Source organism: Mesitornis unicolor, unplaced genomic scaffold (assembly GCF_000695765.1).
Source record: "Mesitornis unicolor isolate BGI_N332 unplaced genomic scaffold, ASM69576v1 scaffold49816, whole genome shotgun sequence".
Lineage (NCBI taxonomy): Eukaryota > Metazoa > Chordata > Aves > Mesitornithiformes > Mesitornithidae > Mesitornis > Mesitornis unicolor.
This window is the reverse complement of record NW_010191295.1, coordinates 10,263-28,687: the sequence shown is the minus strand read 5'-3', so window position 1 is coordinate 28,687 and position 18,425 is coordinate 10,263. Positions and strand designations below refer to the sequence as shown.

The 18,425-nt window shown below is 38.1% G+C and overlaps 1 protein-coding gene across 1 annotated transcript in view; it reads right to left on the bottom strand.

Moving 5' to 3' along the window:
- LOC104542402 (proprotein convertase subtilisin/kexin type 5-like) overlaps window positions 1–11,543 on the bottom strand; it is a gene marked incomplete at both ends in the record, with an annotated part of 42,015 nt that extends 30,472 nt beyond the window's left edge. The window contains 2 exons of the mRNA XM_010186694.1: window positions 9,086–9,162; window positions 11,400–11,543. Coding sequence (XP_010184996.1) covers window positions 9,086–9,162; window positions 11,400–11,543 — 221 coding nt within the window. The remainder of the gene's footprint in view (window positions 1–9,085; window positions 9,163–11,399) is intronic.
- Between the last annotated feature and the right edge of the window lie 6,882 nt (window positions 11,544–18,425).

The following is an 18,425-nucleotide window of genomic DNA, read 5'->3' as shown; positions in this document are numbered from 1 at the left end:
GTTTGCTCCTAATTGGAAAAGGGGTTTCCCTGTAAAATGTCTAATTCTCACACTCACTGCACTGCAGAACAAGTTAGTAGCTGTTCATCTTATGTTTATGGAGTGTTAAGAAGAGTAATGCAGATATAAGCCTGAGCTGAAAGGTGAAGTAACACATACCTTCTCATTACACTCTCTTTGGCACACTTTGACACCTCTAGTCAACAGCCTCAACATCCCACATGCTGGAGAAGTGAATAAGCCGTAGTCTTTACTTCTCTACTTCACTAAAATCAGAGATTTGATGATTTCTTTTGGATTCTATAGCAATATAAATAGATTTCAAAGCAGTTAAACTTTCGTAGCACAGATTGCATCAGCGCAATCTACACATATGATGACTATCCATTGCTTTAATTCTGCATCTGAATTTCTCTACATTGATTGCTTTCCTTCAGGAAAAAAAAAAGCAACTTGTCTTCAAGAGACCAATCTGATTTTGCTTAAAGTGTCAGACATAATAATTTGACTGTGTATCTTTAAGAAAAATTTAAAAATCATAGTAATGTAAAACAAGGCTAGAAAAAACAAGCCTGCCTATAGCTATAAACCTACACAGATGCATCTTTTCATTTGCAAGAAAAAACAACATCTGAGCGTTTTATACTGACAATGTCTTATAAAAACATCTACTAATTTCATTCAAACATTTGCTTATAGCATAACTTTGCAGAGTTCAACCATTAATAGCATATTAATTAGAAAAATTCTTCCCTTAAAAAGCTTTTGACACTGGATAAGAATTGCTTTATCAAACTTGTAATCAGAAGTCTGCTTTTGATGACACAAGCATTAAAAAGGCAATCAGTACTATATTTTGTGCATGCATGTGCTGGCTGAGCAGTCCCAATGAAGGACATTTTGCAAGACATTTGACTGAGCTGACTACTGTGAAATCAGCTGGCAAAACCAATTACCACATACACTGTGTGGATCCACCCTTTAACTTTCTCTAATACTTACAATGTCTGAAAAGGAGACAGCACATAGAAATGTATCTGTGCCTTCAAATTCTACGTGGCTGCAGACCTGTATGTATAAACGTACGCAACTTGAACTGCTCTACCATTTTACCGAATCAAAACTTGCCTACTGTAGTCATAGACTCTCTCCTCCTAAGTTCAAAAGCTCAAAATAAAGATACATATTTAGAGGACATACCAATTCAGGGAAAAAGACCATCTGGAAAAAAAAATAACCAAAACACAAAAACACTGCACTTCTAACTATCCATAAAAAAGAATTCAGAAAAGTGGATGCCACAAATACCATAACTGTCAAAGCTTATACTCCTCCTATTGTTGACTTTGAATTGGAAGGGAAGATCTGACTCATTGCTATCAACTATTTACATAAAAGAACTAGAAGCAGTTGTATCATGCTTCAGAATGTAATTTTATTTGTGAGCTCATTGTCTGGTACTTCAGTAACTAGAAACAGGAAAATGGCTTTCCTGTAGTGTTGTGGATACATGTTTTGATACCATGAGAGTCTTATAAATTATAAAAAGTTAGGTGGTGATAAATACCACTCAACAACTGATACCAAGGTAGTGAAAAAAGACTATTTGTCTCATCTTTGAGCAACTGGAATTCTGGCTGAACTTTGTTTTTCTTTATTCTTCTGTTTGACTTCTGTCACTTTCACTGACTACTCAAAGAAATGTCATTCCTTCAGCTCTCCAAAAATTATAACTCATACCACTTGTGAACTACGGAGGAGATTATGTAATTCAGTGTGATAACATAACGAGCAGATTAGAAGTTTACCAAAAAGACAATTTTTGGCAGTTCGACTAAACTTTCATTAGGATATTTTCCACTATTGAATCTGGAGCCTGAATTACAAAAGGCTGCTGAATCAAGCCCCGTAGTCCAATGAATTTCTCATTGTCACGTTAATATGAAATGCTTTCACAATGGACTGATCATAGAGGCCAGTGTTGAGGGTGTTTGCTGTGGGTTCTTCTCTGCTAGACTGGCTAATTGTCCTCAGCTACCAGCAATTCTGGGGTTTCATTTACTCAGAAGAAGCTTCAAATGAACACACGTTTTATTCTGAAACAGGAAAACGTGAGATTTTCAAAACTTCAACAATTAGCTTGTTTTCTGTTCTGTTTTAAAGCAAATCTTGTATCTTCTTACAGGTTAAAACCCTAGTTTATAGTAAAAGAAAAACACTGTCAAATGTGCTATGTGGTGAGAATTCATGCTCCACAATTCTACTTTTTTTTTTTTCAAGGAAATGAAGTTTTCCTCTAAAAAATTTTACACACATGCATCGAGCCCTCCAGTCCTTCCTGAGAGAAACAAAGGATGCATGATGATTATCCCTACGATACAGACAACTAAGGACAGAAATGTTCATCGGGTAACAGCACACAGGGACTCTAAGTAACAGTTAAAACAGGAAGTGAATAAAAATATGCTCCGAATGAATCTGTAAAATTAACCTGCTTCATTCAGCACAGTAAAATTCTGCAAGCTGCAATGATTATCGCCCTTATTTTTACAGTTTTACAGTGGGATCTTTAACTACAGCAACTGGCAAGCAACACAAATCTAATATCTCATGATCTCCATGTTGCAGCATGCCCCCAGGCACTTGGTTGGGTCACTAGATTGTAATTAACTTGAAGGCTAACTGATGAATTGCTAACACCACTTCTTGTAAAATGTGGTAATCTCACCATAAGCTGACACAGACTGAACCTGATTTCATTATTAAAATCTGCTAAAATTGCAGCATAATAGGATATGGCCATAAGTGCAATGAGTTTAAAATCAGAATAGAACCAAAACATGATAAGTCAGGATTGCAGTCTCTTCTATACCATGACCTCTGAATGTTTGGTTCAGATCCTGATTTTCATAAATGGACACCACCAGTTCAAAGAAAACAATCCAAAATCTGCAGTTTCCTAACAACCCTAACCAAAGACCACCAAATTCCTAGTGACATTCAGTCATTTGTCCCTGGAATTAACAATACCACACTCAGTCTAAGCATTTGATCTACTGATCTGAAATACATATTAAGTTAATTCTCTACTATAAATTACCTTGCTGTTAAGGAAGATTCATCTCCTATGAGAGATGCTTTGCTGGCATCAGAGTGACCATACTTTGCCAGATGACATCTCCACTGAATCTTTTGGGTTTTAAGCTTCCAGGAAGAAGCAAGAGAAATTCAAAATGAAACTTCAGAGTACAGAAAAAGAGCAGATACAATGGAGATTTCTGCTGAAAAAAGGTCTTTTCCTGAGAGCTGATACCTTGCTCCAACTTATCTCCAGTCTCCTTCCATAGTTTAATCACTGGCTTTCCCATGTCCTCCCTGCAGGTGTGAGCCTTCAGATCTGTAGTTCAGTCCTGTTTGAAAGCCTTGATCAGGCACAGGCAAAAAACATAGTGAATAGTATAAAAAATTGCTGAAGTCTTTTTTTGCTGTTGTGACTAGCCATCTGACAGCAGAATTGTTTTTTATACAAATGATAAAGCACAAGATGGTGCAGTAGTGCTTCTCAGTACAGCTTATCTTCCCTGTAGTTTTGTCTGCAACATATGATACAGCCAATTTCAAAGCAGTAGCAACAGGTGCATACTGGCAATCAAAATGCATGAACTACATGGACAGATACCACCAATTGTCAGCACTCCTTTCTATCACACTGCTGCAGTGGGAAGCTTTTTGAGAAGATCTTTCAAGCCAGCAATGAGAGACTTCAGGCTCCCCGTGTTTGATTGTGCTCAGTTCTTCAGATATCTGCTCTGAGTATTGTCACAGCAGTCAATGAAGCTTTTTACTTTTGCTTTATTGACCATCCACGAGGCAAGAGAAGTTGATCTGCCTGTAAAATTATGTAGTATCCATTCTGATTAAATGATTCAGGACATATCACAGGTCTTTGACATAAGCAGACAGTACAAACTAGCAGCTTGTCACTCAGGGAAGAAAATTAAGCCTTCAGCACTTTACTAATCATCTACATTAATGTGTCTGACAAAGAAAAGTAATAATGAATAGGAATGGATGCCACAGAAAAACAATGTTGATATGTCAGATCAAGCATTACTGAAACGTATTAACATTTTTGCTGTTGTCAGAAAAGTTGTAAAGGTGTCCAGATATTGTGAAGTTTAGACATAAATAGCTTGTTTCTTATGATTTTTGAACAGCAAAAGTTGTCATCTTCCAAAAATCTTACACCCATTAAAAAAGTAATTTAGAAGACTATTAAAATACATTATTTATGTAGCGGCATGCAGGACCAAAAATTGTTAAAGAGGCATTCAAGGAGTGACTCAGTATCTCCAAAGCAGAAATGACAGCTTACTTTTACTTTTTCTTACATTAATTTAATAAGAACTGCATTCAAGTCAACTGGTATTATATAATGGAGGTTTTTTTAAAAGGTCCTTGTTTTATGAAAGTACCTGTCAGTGGAATAAGATGTAGGCTTTGCAATACCATCCCTGATGAATTTCTCATGAAACAGAAAAACTCATCTTTCTTTGGTCAAAATATCAAAATGTTTTAATACCATGAATATTTTGGTTTTATTTCTGAGGCTATGCAACAGGTAGAGTACCATTTCAGTGATCTCATCTGCATTCTGGCTAAGGATCTGTGACTGATAATACCTCGCTGTTTCAACATGTATGTTTACAGGTAACCGTGGAATAACAGAAAAAAAAATAAAGCAGCAGTACTCAGCAATAAACCAAAACAAGATGCTTTGCATAGCAGGAATTACTTTATTCACTACTGACTGCTGTCTTTAGCCTCTGAGCAAAAGGAAGCTCTAGCACAGGACTGTACCATTTACAGGCCTTGTGATTTGCTGCCAATTTGTAGAGACCAAAGTAAACTTCTGGCAGGACTCCTACATACCATAGTAGTTAAAGAAACTATCGTCCCACCCTCATTTGACTACAAGCCTTGAAAGGTTAGTCTAATGTATCTTTCTACCCTCCTGTTCTCCCTAGCTAATAAAGTAATTAATGTAAAACTTAAAAAATATCTTTTTGGAAAGTGCCACTCTGCTTATCTACAGTTATCTACAGCACCTTCACAGATCACCAGTTAATTTTTTCTCATTTCTTTTCCTCGCCAATAAGCTTTGGCAACAGAAAGCCTTCACTACTAATTAAAAGTGAAAAGCCAGCCAACAGACCCAGTACCCTGATGTTTCACAGCTGTGTGCAAAGCTGCCTAGAGACACCTGCTTATTTTTACAGCAATTCTTTTTATTCTTTATCATTCCATCCATCAAGGTCAGGTTATAAAATGAAGCAGAATAAACTAGATCATTTCATGAAATGATAGTGCATTTGTACATCCCACCTTTACTGGAAGACACAAATTAACATTACACAATGTTGTCCAGTTGCTATAGCAGGAAGCAGGAATCAACCAAGTCTTTGCAAAGTACGGCTTTCAGAATGTTCCCTGGTTAGTTCCCTAGCTACCTCAACTTCCAGGCACAACTTGAGTATCTAGTGCCAAATGACCACATATGCTGTATAATCAGAATTCCTGCCCCAATTTCTGAAGATATTTTAGACACAAAAAAATACAAACAGGCTATTAGTAGTGCTTTTCAGTACCTATCGCTTAATTCTTGTTGAGTCCAGTAGAACTAGGGAAGGAAGGGTGACAGCCACAAAAGCTGAAGGTGCTTAGGTGTCACTCACCAGGCTCAGTGTATCTGCTAACTGGAAATAGCGTTTAAAAGGACATTACGCTGCCAAGTAATCTTGCACTTGAAAACACGCTTCATGCATCCTCTGTATCCAAAAGCTGACTCTATGCTGACGCTGTACCTCCTGATAACACTGACAACGCTCAGTACAGCGCAGCATCTGTCCTCCCACCACCACATCTCACCACAGGACCTTAGGAGTTGGGCAGTGAGAGTATTCACCAGGGTGGTAGGGTATGAAAACTCAAATCCCTCAGCCTTAGGAGAGAAATAAATCAGCCCAGTTTTATATCCCATATAAAACTCTAGCAACAAAACAGAAAGTTGCCTACCTACTCTGGACATGGTTTGTAAGAAAGTGATTACTTCAGTACTCATCCAAAGAAAAAGATTCAGTCGTGATTCACAGCTGGAGGTACATGGCTCCTCACAGTGCCAAAGAGAGTGAATCCCTCAAAATACACCTAAACTGAGAGGACTCCAAGTATAGCCCCACCATGCCCCAACTCCAAGGACAGGAGCATCTTCACACAGATGAGCCAGGTTGTGTCCCTGAAGTGTGCGTGGAGGTGGGGGGTGATGGACAGCAGGAGAGAGGGACGTGCTGCTATGTAAACCAGCAGCTCAGCTGAGGAGTATTCACAGATGGCCAGACATGGCACCACGTCTTTTCTCTTAACTCCTTGGAGGCCACTGCTGGCAACTGCCTGTCCATCACACTCAGTTTTGGACAGCAATTGTGAAGAGCAGCTGTAGGTACTTGGGGCACTGTCATGCAGTCACCTTAGTTCACTGAAAAGTGGCATTGCAGGTGAGAGCTGCAAGCTATGCTTCATTTTCCTTACATGTGCCTTGTCTCATTCTCCTCTGACCTCAGGCTGAGCTGAACGAGGTACCTGCCTGACCTAGCTGAAAATGCAGTTTGTTGTTGCTGTTGTTGACTGCACAGTTTTCAGTGTGATTCACTCTGGAGAACCGCGTAAAGGCTGGGGAAAAGAGGAAAAAGCAAACATGAGGTAGAGAGTGGTGGTGACCACCCTTTTGTGGCGATCATGCAGCTGCAGTTTTGCTGTTTCAACACTTTGTCTGAGGCTATAATGTAGACATCTATTTCAAAGTTAGGGCTGATACTGAAGTGGTCAGTCATACAAATCAGCTGTTGCAGCATGCTGAGTGGCAATGCCTACACACTCCATGTACACAAATCATGTTCCTATGTTCCTACCAAACTTTCAGGTAACTAGCATGTTTATAAACCTTGCTTGTCGTCCTTAGACCTCTCATAAGGCAAACCAAATATTTCTTTTATTAGCCACCAAAAATTTACAGCACATTTCCTGATTCTGACCAGTGACAGGACACTTCTAAAACTGAAGTAACAACAGCACATGAAATTTCTCAATCGTCAGAAAAATAGGCAGCTTTGAAAAGAGCAGAAATTGACAGACTTTCACTCATTCTTCTGTTTCAATGCACATGTGTCCTGAGGAGATCTCCTAACAACTTCACATGCATTTTCCATATGAGCATCTAGCTCTGAAATCCTCACTGTACTGAGGCAATGCAGGAACCAGGTCTATCAACCATTTATTCCACGTCAGTGTTTTCTAGCCTGCAGGTGCAGAACGTTTACACATTTCAAAACAAAGTTTTACTGAATTTCCTTTTTTATTCTCTCATGGTACTTTTGTTTTTTAGAAATTTCTAGTGAAAAAGAGGCAGATGTGATTCAGTAAACTGAGCTTCTGTACGAAAACAGCATGAGAAAGATGTGCCTAATGGGCAAAAGAGAAAGAAACAGTTCTTGTATGTACTTGTTTCTAGACAAAAGTATTTCACAGCATGTAAACAACATCAAATAAGAGCAATTGAATTAGAACATAGGCCAAGATTACAGTCCCAAATAAATTATTATTATTGGTGGTGGTGGTTGTTGTTGTTATTGTTATTACTACTACTACTACTACTACTACTACTACTACTACTACTACTACTACTACTATTACTTAAAAATCCTTACAGATTTCTTATCTTGGCCTACCAGGTAGGATCAGGGTGACTGACCAAACAAGTAGTTGGCAGAATTCATCTCCGTTTTCATAGTTATTTTGCCCTGTGGCAGAAAGTTACTATGACAGCTCCTTTAGATTCACTGTAAGATGAGTGGATCTATATGTAAAAGGCAGCTATGCATAATGAGGCCCTGTTCTTCAGCCTGTCCATACATGGTTCCCTGCTGTTATGAAGAAAGTGTTGACCAGTAGAGGATTCTCCCATCAAAGTGTGATCCAAGGTTGCTCCAATAGTTTTCTCCAGTCAAACTACTCTTAAGTTTTGCTGCTGACTCCCAGCTCACACCTGCTGCATTCTTCTGGATAAAGTTTGTGGGACTGTAGGGAAGAGGAAACAAAAACCCAAAAGCATTTCATCTGTGTAAAGGATGAAATTTCACCTCTTATAGTCTCTCTTCTGCAGGCAAGCAATAGTAAAAGCTTTCCAAAAAAAGCCCAAAACCAGCAACTCTCACGAAAAAAATGCAGAGTCAGCATGTTGACAGCTAGTAGGATTATCCTTCCTCTAAGTCATGTGGTTCTACAAAAAGTTATTTCTTTCTGCCAAGTACTTAGCTAATAAATGTTACCAACAAATAACTGCCCTCAAACACCCATGGGGGCAGAAAAATGGCTGCTTCCTGAGGTGAGGGGTCCATCCCAGTGTCTTGCCCAGCTTTCACCGTAGCACATCAAAAAAACAGAGTTGGAAGGAAGCTGAGTTCTGAAGGAGAAATATACCATTCATGGAGATATATCCAACCAGTCATGTGACACAGGGATTACAATCTGGCAGAACTGCCACTTCTGGATTTACAAGGTTCCTGTCAAACCTCCACATGCAAAATCTCCATCACTTTAGAAGACATTATTAAAGAAAAAATAGGTATCTCCATTAACTTGTCTACTTCTTCAATTCAGAAGTCTATAAAGTTCAAGGGAGTCAGATGCCAAGGCAGTTATCACACATAATAACCCCCAATAACTCAATGAGATGATATTTGAGAAAAGTCACCCTTTATATTCTGCATCCCAAAGGGAATGAAAATGGTTCATTTCGCATGCTTAGAACTCTCAAACTGATTTTTATGTGTTTTCAGATGACTCCAAATGCTTTCAAAAAGTGCCACGCGGTGTGCATGAAAGAGATATAAATATGTATTTCACAAAGATTTAAATGCAAATTGTGCTCCTTTATGAGGACTCAGGTTTCCTAGACTTTCACAGAAGAATTGGTACTTTCTAGATGACGAACTAGATTGAAAATGTCATGAATGTCATAGTGCCTTACTTGTTCTCGTTGCTGGCATCATATCGAGGCATAGGGTCAAAATCATTTCCATTGACATCAAAACTGGCCTGCGAATCCTATAGCCAACAGGAAAAAGAAAACCAGTTTCTCATTAATAGCCATTGACTCATGTGGCCTATACATTCTTCAGCAGGTTCTTACAAGAGAGTAATTAAGATAACCAACATTCCTGTGGTTTTATGATGATAGCATGTTTTAGGAAAGGTTTATGTATTTAATAATTATGGGATTTACATATTTTATTCATTTTTGGAAAAGGGAGAAGGATAACAAATTATCTGAAAAAGCACAGTTTCAGTGTCAAAGAGGAAATATTAAGTGGTGTTTCATTAAACCAGAAGACTCAATTTCTTTTGAGAAACTTTGGAAGTTAAGAGAGTTCATTCTCAAAATTGAGATTTTGCTAAATGTCTCAAGATTGAGGAAATTAAGTCACAGTTTCAAGAATAATATAATTTTCTTAAGAATATTATTATAAAAATACAGCTTGAAGTGCAACATAAACTGCATTCCCATTTCTCTGGGACTGCAACTGTTTCAAAGATTTGCAAGACATCTCCATATTTTCGTACCATATTTTACATTTACCAGGTTTCTTACATCTGAAAATAGTTTATAGAGGAAACAGCTACCAGTTTTTATGGCTCCCCTTAATCGATACAGTAGTGTGTCGTGTGTTGACATGTTAAGCAGCTCTTTTTAATCTCTTCTTTGTTCAAAGTCAGTTACCACATCCACCTCAAATATTACTGTTTGCAGCCACACCAGCAATAATTTGACATATAGAAGGCATTTGTCATCAAACAAGCAATGTGTTCGGCTTTGGAGGAATTCCTTGTTGGTGTGAGAAAAGGGAGAGAAGAGGTAGCAAGGGAATAACTAGCTGCTTTAAATTCAGTGAAAGGACAGTACTGGGATAAAGTGATATGATACAATCTGGGTCATTCATTGAGGAGGTAAAACTATATTTGGTTTATTTAAATAAATATTTAAAGAGATCAAAATGAAAGATACGGTATGCATTACGATCAAGTATAAATTGACAAATAGGGCACTTGCTTGTCACTTGTGTTTGTGCAGTCCTCTTTATGTATTTCAAACGGACTTCCACATGCAGCAGGGGGAAGGATACAGATTTAAGCACGGCTAATTTAAAACAAATGGCTTTAAATTGTAGACATGATTGTAGCTTTTGATGCATTGTTAAAAATGTTTTTGGCACCTTCATCTCTTCAATGCTCTGTCAAGATGATATACTCACTGGCAAAGAGCCTGAGTTCAGGGGTCTTTTACAAGATCTATGTCTGAAGTGTGACTGAAGGTATATGCATGCCTTGTGCCAGTCATCCTCACCAGTCTGGCTCGATCCAAACATATTTGTTTGTTTTCGTACCTTGTGTGAATGTACACCATGCACACTTTGTTTCAGAGAAATGATAAGGTCCTCAAGGTCATACGCTTTCAGGTAATGCCTAGTCCCAAAGCACAGGACTAATCACTCCAGCCAAGTAAGGCCCCAGTGCTCTAACAGGTTCAAACTGACACTAGTACAAGAAGTCACTCACTAGCCAAGCAACTTTCCTCATGTTCTAGAATCCTTCCAAGGTATATTAAACCAATCATTCAAATACGATGAACCATAAGCAAACCACCGTCCTGACACAACAGGAAACACAGGACACAGGATACAAACCTCTATTATGAATTGTGAAGGGACTCACTGGAGCTAAGAGAGATTTACTAGAAAGATCTCTAAATATTCTATGCCTGTTTTTAACTGACTGAATCATAACATGTCATGTCCTTTTCCTTTAACATAATTTCTAGCAGCAAGATAAGTAGCTGTAAAAATAAATACATGGAAGGATATGCATAAAATTACAGTCTTTGAGAAAAGCTCCTGTCTTGCTAGCTAAATATATCGGTGAAAGATGGACTTCAGCTGCACACATTAACTGAAAAGCAGTGTATTCCGTTTTTAAGTTCTAAGAGTGTGAGGATATTAAGTAAAATAATTACAGAAAAGAGAAAAAAATCTGATGATTAGTTCCAGTCCTTCAGAAATTCAGGCCTTGGCTACAAAAGGCATCCAGGTATTAAGTATGTTCAGACTGAACATAGTCTTAACTAAAACAACACAGATTATCAAAAGCTGTCTTCCTCCCTTTGGAGTCAACATTTGAGGAAATCATGCTTCTTTCTCCTTCCCTCCTCCCTCTCTATCTTTCCAGAAGCAGCAAATTTATTCAGGGTAACAATAAAACTGAATATCTGGACTCCTGTGGACACTCACATAATTCTGCATCAAGTCTGGATGGTTTCTTTCAATGCCGTCATCCAGGATGGTGACCACAACGTTCTTTCCAGTGTAACCTCTCTTCCAAGCACCTACTATATTCATATCTGATTGGCAATGGTGGGTGTTATCACTGCAGTGCTGGGGAGAGAAGAGGAGATAAAGATGTTGGATGCCGCAGATTAGGGAGCAGTGTAGGGCTGAGATATTATTCTACTTACATTAACATTACCATATAAATCAGCACATGAGCACATTGAGTTGAACAGTGACTACACCTTTATTTAAACAGAAAATAATTTTTAAAGAAATGTTAAATTAAATTAAAATTGCTAGACCTGCTTGTTTCTCTTTCAGATTACACTTCATGCACTTCAAACAATAGAAAAGCGAAGAGTCCAGCCATACTGAACCACTACAAGCCATGTGTAAAACAAAGCAACTATTCCTGGCTGTTAAGCACGCTTTTTTTCCAGAAAAAACAAACCATATGTGGAAGGGCAAATGCTTGTACAGAAATGGTCATGGAAACAAAACTTGCTTTTCAGAGCTTATGTGCTGTAGGATTTCCTGACAGAATGTCTGGAAACCAGTCCAGATTAATCTCTATCCACAAAGAAGGCTTTTGGCAGGTTTTGTGCCATATCAGCAGAAGATGAGCAGCAGTTATGAACCTGTAACCAACACACTGAAAAACTTGCAGCTCAAGGTGTCTGATGAATTATAGATAGTCAGATTAAGAACAGTCTGGGCAGCTTTCAGAGTAACCGGGTCCAGTGTGGTGCAGAAAGAAAGTTTAGGATACATCAACACTGAAAGCCTCTTCCTTGATACAAATGTTCATGGGAGAAATCTGGCCTGAGACATGATCCTCAGGTATTTGTATGCCCCATTAGCATCTCTCCAACCCACACGCAGAGCCCTCCCCCATGAAGTGAGTTCAATGAGCCTCTCATCAGCACTGCTTTCCTTCAGCTCCTCCAGGCTCAGACAGAGTAACAGGCAAAAAAGAAAAAAAAAGTGAGGGTGCAGGAAAGGAGAAAAGCAAAGGGTAGGAGAAGGGAAAAAGACATTTTAAAAGAACCTTGTATCACAGCAACAGCGGCCACACAGGCATGTTCCACCTCACTCCCTCCCCCACTGCCTCGTGTCCCAACTTCAACCTCATGTTTTGGCACTCTACAATTTGTAAGGAGCACAAATACATTCAAACAGATGCACTATGCCTTGACTTAGTCCATCCCTCTCCTCCTGAATGTAAGCGCTGTGAAGAACTCTTAGCCATATTGGGTGCAAACTGACATCAGATTACTATTAAATCATAATTTCCCTCCTTGTTTTTCTCCAGTTTACTGCTCTGTACAGTCATGCACAAACCAGAGGATTTAAGAGTAGTCATTTGCTGTTACTAAAGCAAGATTATATAATTAGGCACTAGGTACGTAGTATAAAGTCTCTCATGGTCTTTCCCTTGTGTCTGCAAGCATCTGCAACCAGTTCCAAGGAATGTATAGGGCAGGCTTAATGCTTTTGTTTTGTGTATTGGTGGAAACACTCATGCCACTGACTTTATGAAATTAACTACTGTCTAAACCTGCCATCTGTACACTGCACGTAACGGTTGTAAACATGAGGCTTTCTAACATACAAACAAGGGATTTACAAGTGTGTAATGTTTCCTGGTGCCTTTGAATTTTACAAAAGTGGTACTGAATTAAGCATTAGAAAATACCTGCAAAAGCTATAAATCATTACATTTCGCTGATGTGAAGACAAGGAGACAAAATGGTGGAAGCACCAGGCTCCAGTCACAGAGTAAACTGAAGAGAGATCTGCAGTGGGCAACTAGGATTCCTGGCTCTGACCGTTAGCCAGATTTACTGGGTCATTACACTACCCCTGCATCCTGTTCTCTAAAATGCCAAGTGACCCTTCAGCTGCTTTACTGACTAGCCTGCTCTCTCTTCCTATGGGATGAGCTTGTTGTTTTGCTTCCATGCCAGTCAAACTACTCAGGCTGAGCAAGCATATGGATTTTTAATCCCCACTCGCTGAAAAGGTCTTCAGCTCTCTGCCAGAAGATCACTGCTTTTTCCCTTAATGATGTTGGCAGTCAGTTGCCCTCACTTACCTTGTCTGAACTTCTCCTTTTGTGGCGCTGGCTGAAGGGGGCGAATTCATCAGCTGCTTTGTGACATGCATGTACACAAACCCAGGCCAAGAGACATGTCTTGCTTTACCATGTGCTCTGGTGATTCTCTCGAGAGATGTGCCAGATCAAATAGATACTCAAATTATCTTGATCTGCTCCTGGACTGGGCAGAAAGCTAGTTAAAACAATCTTTCTGCGTAATAGACATTCCAGGTGTAAAGAAGGCACAACTGCAAGCCCACTTATGATTTTGGATCACAGTATGTGTAACATATGGACACAAAGTGCAAGGACAGCAAAGAAACATCCGAGTGGGAGTAGTTCAACAACAGATTAAGGGTTCAGTTCTTAGGGTTACAATATATAATTTAATCTCAAATCTTATTAAAAATAGCATCTTTTTTTTCTTTTCGCCTCTATTTCTTACATCTCTTCCTCCTCTCAATTCTCTTTTATCTATGTACTTCTCTACCTACTCCTAACCTTGTTCTTCTCTTCCAATACTGCTTTTTACCACTTAAATTCAGTTTTGTTTGGTTCAACATCTCAGATGCCCATATTTTAACCACAAACCATACCTTTCCCACGTTACTGTGGGATTTTCTCCAGATTAATAAGATTGTGCACTTTTCTCTCAAAGCAGTCAAATTTGTCTTTTATCGGCAAAACTTTAAATCTTAGAGTGCAATTACTTTTCAATATATTATGGTATAGATACGCTGTTCCACATTGAACAGCATCTAAGATGTGATCTATTACTTGGGTTCACTTGTACTCCTTTTTGTCCCCTCTAAGTTCCTCTATCTGTCAAAACTGTTTACTGTAAAGACTTTTCCACTGCTAGGTTCCATTTTTTAACCATGTGCTTCTTCTTTACCACCTATCCAAATTACACTGCCAGCTTCTTAGCAGAGGACTGTTTTTTAATAATTTTGGAAACACTGTTTAAATTTACACTGTTACCCAAATAAAAAATAATAAAATATATGTTATGATAATAAAAATTATCTGATCCAGAGTGACTGAATTTTATATCAAGGGGCAAGTACTGAATTTTATAGCTCATTTTCAATCTATTTTTCCTGTTCTCTCATATTAGAATAAAACCAAACTTTGTCGTGATTATGTGAAAAAACTGTGTGCTTGCAAGGTTTTATTAGTTTTGTTAATCTCTGAACTGCTGTATTTTTAATTTTAAAGAGAATAGTATAAAATAGGTTAGTCTACAGAATATCCCCCCTCTCCAAGCAGATAAAGTAACTCAGAAACGTCTTACATTGGTATAATAACTAGACAACTGCAGTAAGCCAGCAGTATTTCAAAACACATTGTTTTCCTCTATTGCCTAGAGGTTACCATCAAAAGGAATAAACAACCCCTTGTCTAGTTACATAGAGTAATTTTATTGAGATTTTTAAATGGCATTCAAAGGATGATGTTTTTCTTTGGACTGTTTAATTGGAAAATGTAAATGATACCACCATTCGTATGTAATAGAAACCATCTGCAAGGTTGCAAGACACTCAAAAGTACCTGTAGGAAGAAAGAGGGATATAGCAAGAAAAATTTCAGATACTAGACTATTCTCATACTTGAAATTCAATGTTTATGAGCACAAAAAGACAAAAGAATCACTTAGATATCTTTGGACAAACAATTTGGAAGCCTCTCTTTGTACAATTAAAAAGCAGATATAACATTACAAAGTTTTTCTGGTTTGATGTTTGCATGATGCTTTCAGTATCAGACATGGGCCTGGATTCTTTCAGCTGCTTTGTCAAATTCTGTCTAAAAACTAGCTTATGGTCGTTATCATTATCTTAATGTTTCTTGTCTGCCACACTAATTTTTGTGGTTGAAGGCTTGGTGTATCCAGTTAGGGATCAATTACAAAACTGAACAGTTAAACTGAGAAATCAAGAATCATATCAGTGGTCAAAATGTTTTGGAATTCTAGAGCTTAAAATCAAATTTAAAGAACAATGACTATAAAGTTCTGCTCTGTCTTTTGCAATGCCTGTTAACCTATAAAAACAGATTAGAATCAGAAGCTCCTAATCCTGTGACATGCAGTCTCTCGGAAATGGCATACTGCGTTGTCTGTAAGTCTTCATGAAATACCTTGCATTGGTTTCCTGTAGTTTTTTGAGTTACAACTAGTACTTTGACCATATCTAAGGGGATACAGAGAAACACAAGATCATAATCAGAATGACACAACTGTAAAGACTAATTGTGAGTTGGCAGGTCTTGGATCTCATTTAGTGGAACATCACATATACTTCTGATCCCAGGAAAGCTCTGAAATACTAGCTCCTAGTCAGAGATTAGAAAAGATAGGCTCTTTTAGTATTGCGAAGAAGACGACAAAGATAATGATGAAGAAGGAGCAGCAGAAGAAGAGGAAGAAGCAGACAAAGAAGAAGAGGGAAAAAAAGAGGGAGGAGGAGGAGGAGGAGAAAGAGGAGGAGAAGAATAAGGACAAGAACAAATGCAAGAAGACAGTCTTCCTAGTTTCATTAAAGCAGTAATTAAATGCTCTTTGGCACAGACAGTAACAAGCAAACTACAGTAACGTTCTCTGTATCAGGGGGTTTTGTGAGCTACTAACCTGTGAGCACAAAGAAGACAGGAGCTGCGTAAGATTGCACACAGAGGAAAAAGAACAGTCAAGTGACTGTGCAATGCCCTTTACCAACACAAGGAGGGAGAAGGGGGACACATAGGGCCAACGAATGGATCCTGGCATTTTGTGGAGCTATCAGAAAAAAAGAAACCATCTACCTGTTCTGTGAAGGGAATGTAATGTGGGGCATTTGGCACTCTCAGCTGGTACAGGCAAATGCACATGCAGCAAAGTTTATCAGCTTTTAACTTTAGTAAAAGAGACATTCTGATGCTATGTTCAGCTTTCTGAGGTACAGTTTCATGCAGTGTTCTAAGTTAAAACTTGCCAATTGTTCTCTCTCTTTCTGTAAAAAAGAGAAAGAATCTCTTTTCTGTATGCTTTTCATGAAATCCAGTTTTAAAGTGGAATGAAAGAAGCAAGCAGGCAGGTAATCAGGACAGTTGGAAAGGTAGGCTCCTTATTAAAATGGCTCAAGCAATGCAATAGAAACCATGCCAACAGGTTTGAAGACCATCATAACCTGTAAAGCTAATGTGATCTACTAAAATTATTTTTTGGCTTCTCTACAGTAAGCACTTGAAAGCTGCATTTTCTAAGATGACTATTAAAATAATGTTTCTTTTAAAAAGTATTTCTCACTTTTTTATCATTTCATCACAATAAACAGAAGATGAAAGCAGCATTTTTAGGAGAACAAGGTGCACTTGCAAAATTTTTTTCTTTTAATTTTTCCCAGACATAAACTGATATTTAGTGCATGATAGACAGCAATAGCTAACTGCATAGGAAATTATTTTATTCTGAGTTTCATCTTTAGATAATTTTTGATTATTGCTGCACACAGTATTTTTAAGCTCTAGCTGGAACAGGCAGATAATATAAAGTCTGATTAATCTCAAATACAAGATTTTTTGCATTAAATACTATCTGATGTCTGGAGTCATGCCTTATTGAATTGCTCTCTTTTTTATCTATGTATCTAAATAAATATTTCAAGAGTGTACAATATCAAAATATTTAACAACGATTTATTGCTTGTGAAACTTCAGAGGGTTTAGTTAATTTACTTCACAGATGAATTTGGTTCTTAGGCTTTATTGATTCTTTAAGTTAACAAACAAAAATACATTTAGAGGCCAATAAGAACAATTGCAGACATACGTTATTTTATGCCTGTCTAAGCAATGAAGGAGAACAAGAAATCAATATAAAAGGGCTTCTTGTATTCACAGGAGTATCTGATGGCTATAGTGAGAAAAGAATAATTTACAAGACTATATATATGGGTTTTGCAGTGAATAATAAGGAGCCCATAAATCTTATTCTTTGGCTGTGATTACATTACTATTCTTTCCAAAACCAGAATAATTCATAATGTGTTAAATTTGTATTCAAGACAATTCCATCACTTTTCCATCACTGGCTCTTTTTTAAAGTCAACACTGGTTGTTCTTCTGTAACCTGTGTGCTGGCTTAAACATGACTGAGTTTAGGGAAGCCCTGTACATACATGTTCTACAGGCTGATGACAGTGCAGTCTTTTTAGCTAAAGAGTAGGAAACTCCTTGCTTTCTAGGTCTGCAAACAGAAAAGTTCCTCTTCCAAATATTCTGTCTCTAATATCACCTCTTCTTTTGACATGGGGCATGACCTGTGGCTCCATTAGGATGTCTGCCTCTAATCCTGTTTCTTTCCCATGTGGTGAAACACAAGAGACTCCTTTGAAACAGAGAAATGTAGCTAAAAATGTCCCGTGGTCATTGTGCATGTTCTGCCACCTTGGCTAAGGGGCAAACATGAAAAGTGCCATTCACAAAAGCTGCAGAAGGTCCACCACACCATCCCAAAGAACAAAAACGCATATACGTACAGAAAGAAATAAAAGATCAAGAAGAGGAAGAAAGAAGAAGAAATTGCAAATAAAGGAAGCCAGAATGTGTCCATTTTACCCTAGATGCAAAAAATCATTCATATCAATGGCATATTACAGACCTGGTGGATCAGTGCTCACATGCTGAGAGGTATGTGTCAATGTATAGACAGATTTCTCCCTGGGAAGTGTTGGTAGAAATATAAGAATTGGATCCAGAACATCTTGGGGAGTCAGTAAAGGACACAGAGTGGATAAAAGAAAGAATTTCCATAGCTTGTGGCTACTGCTAAGAAATGCATGCAGGAAAGAAACATGCACGGAAACATATCTCTGTATGTGGTCAGTTCTATGGAAAGTCCCAAGATGCTT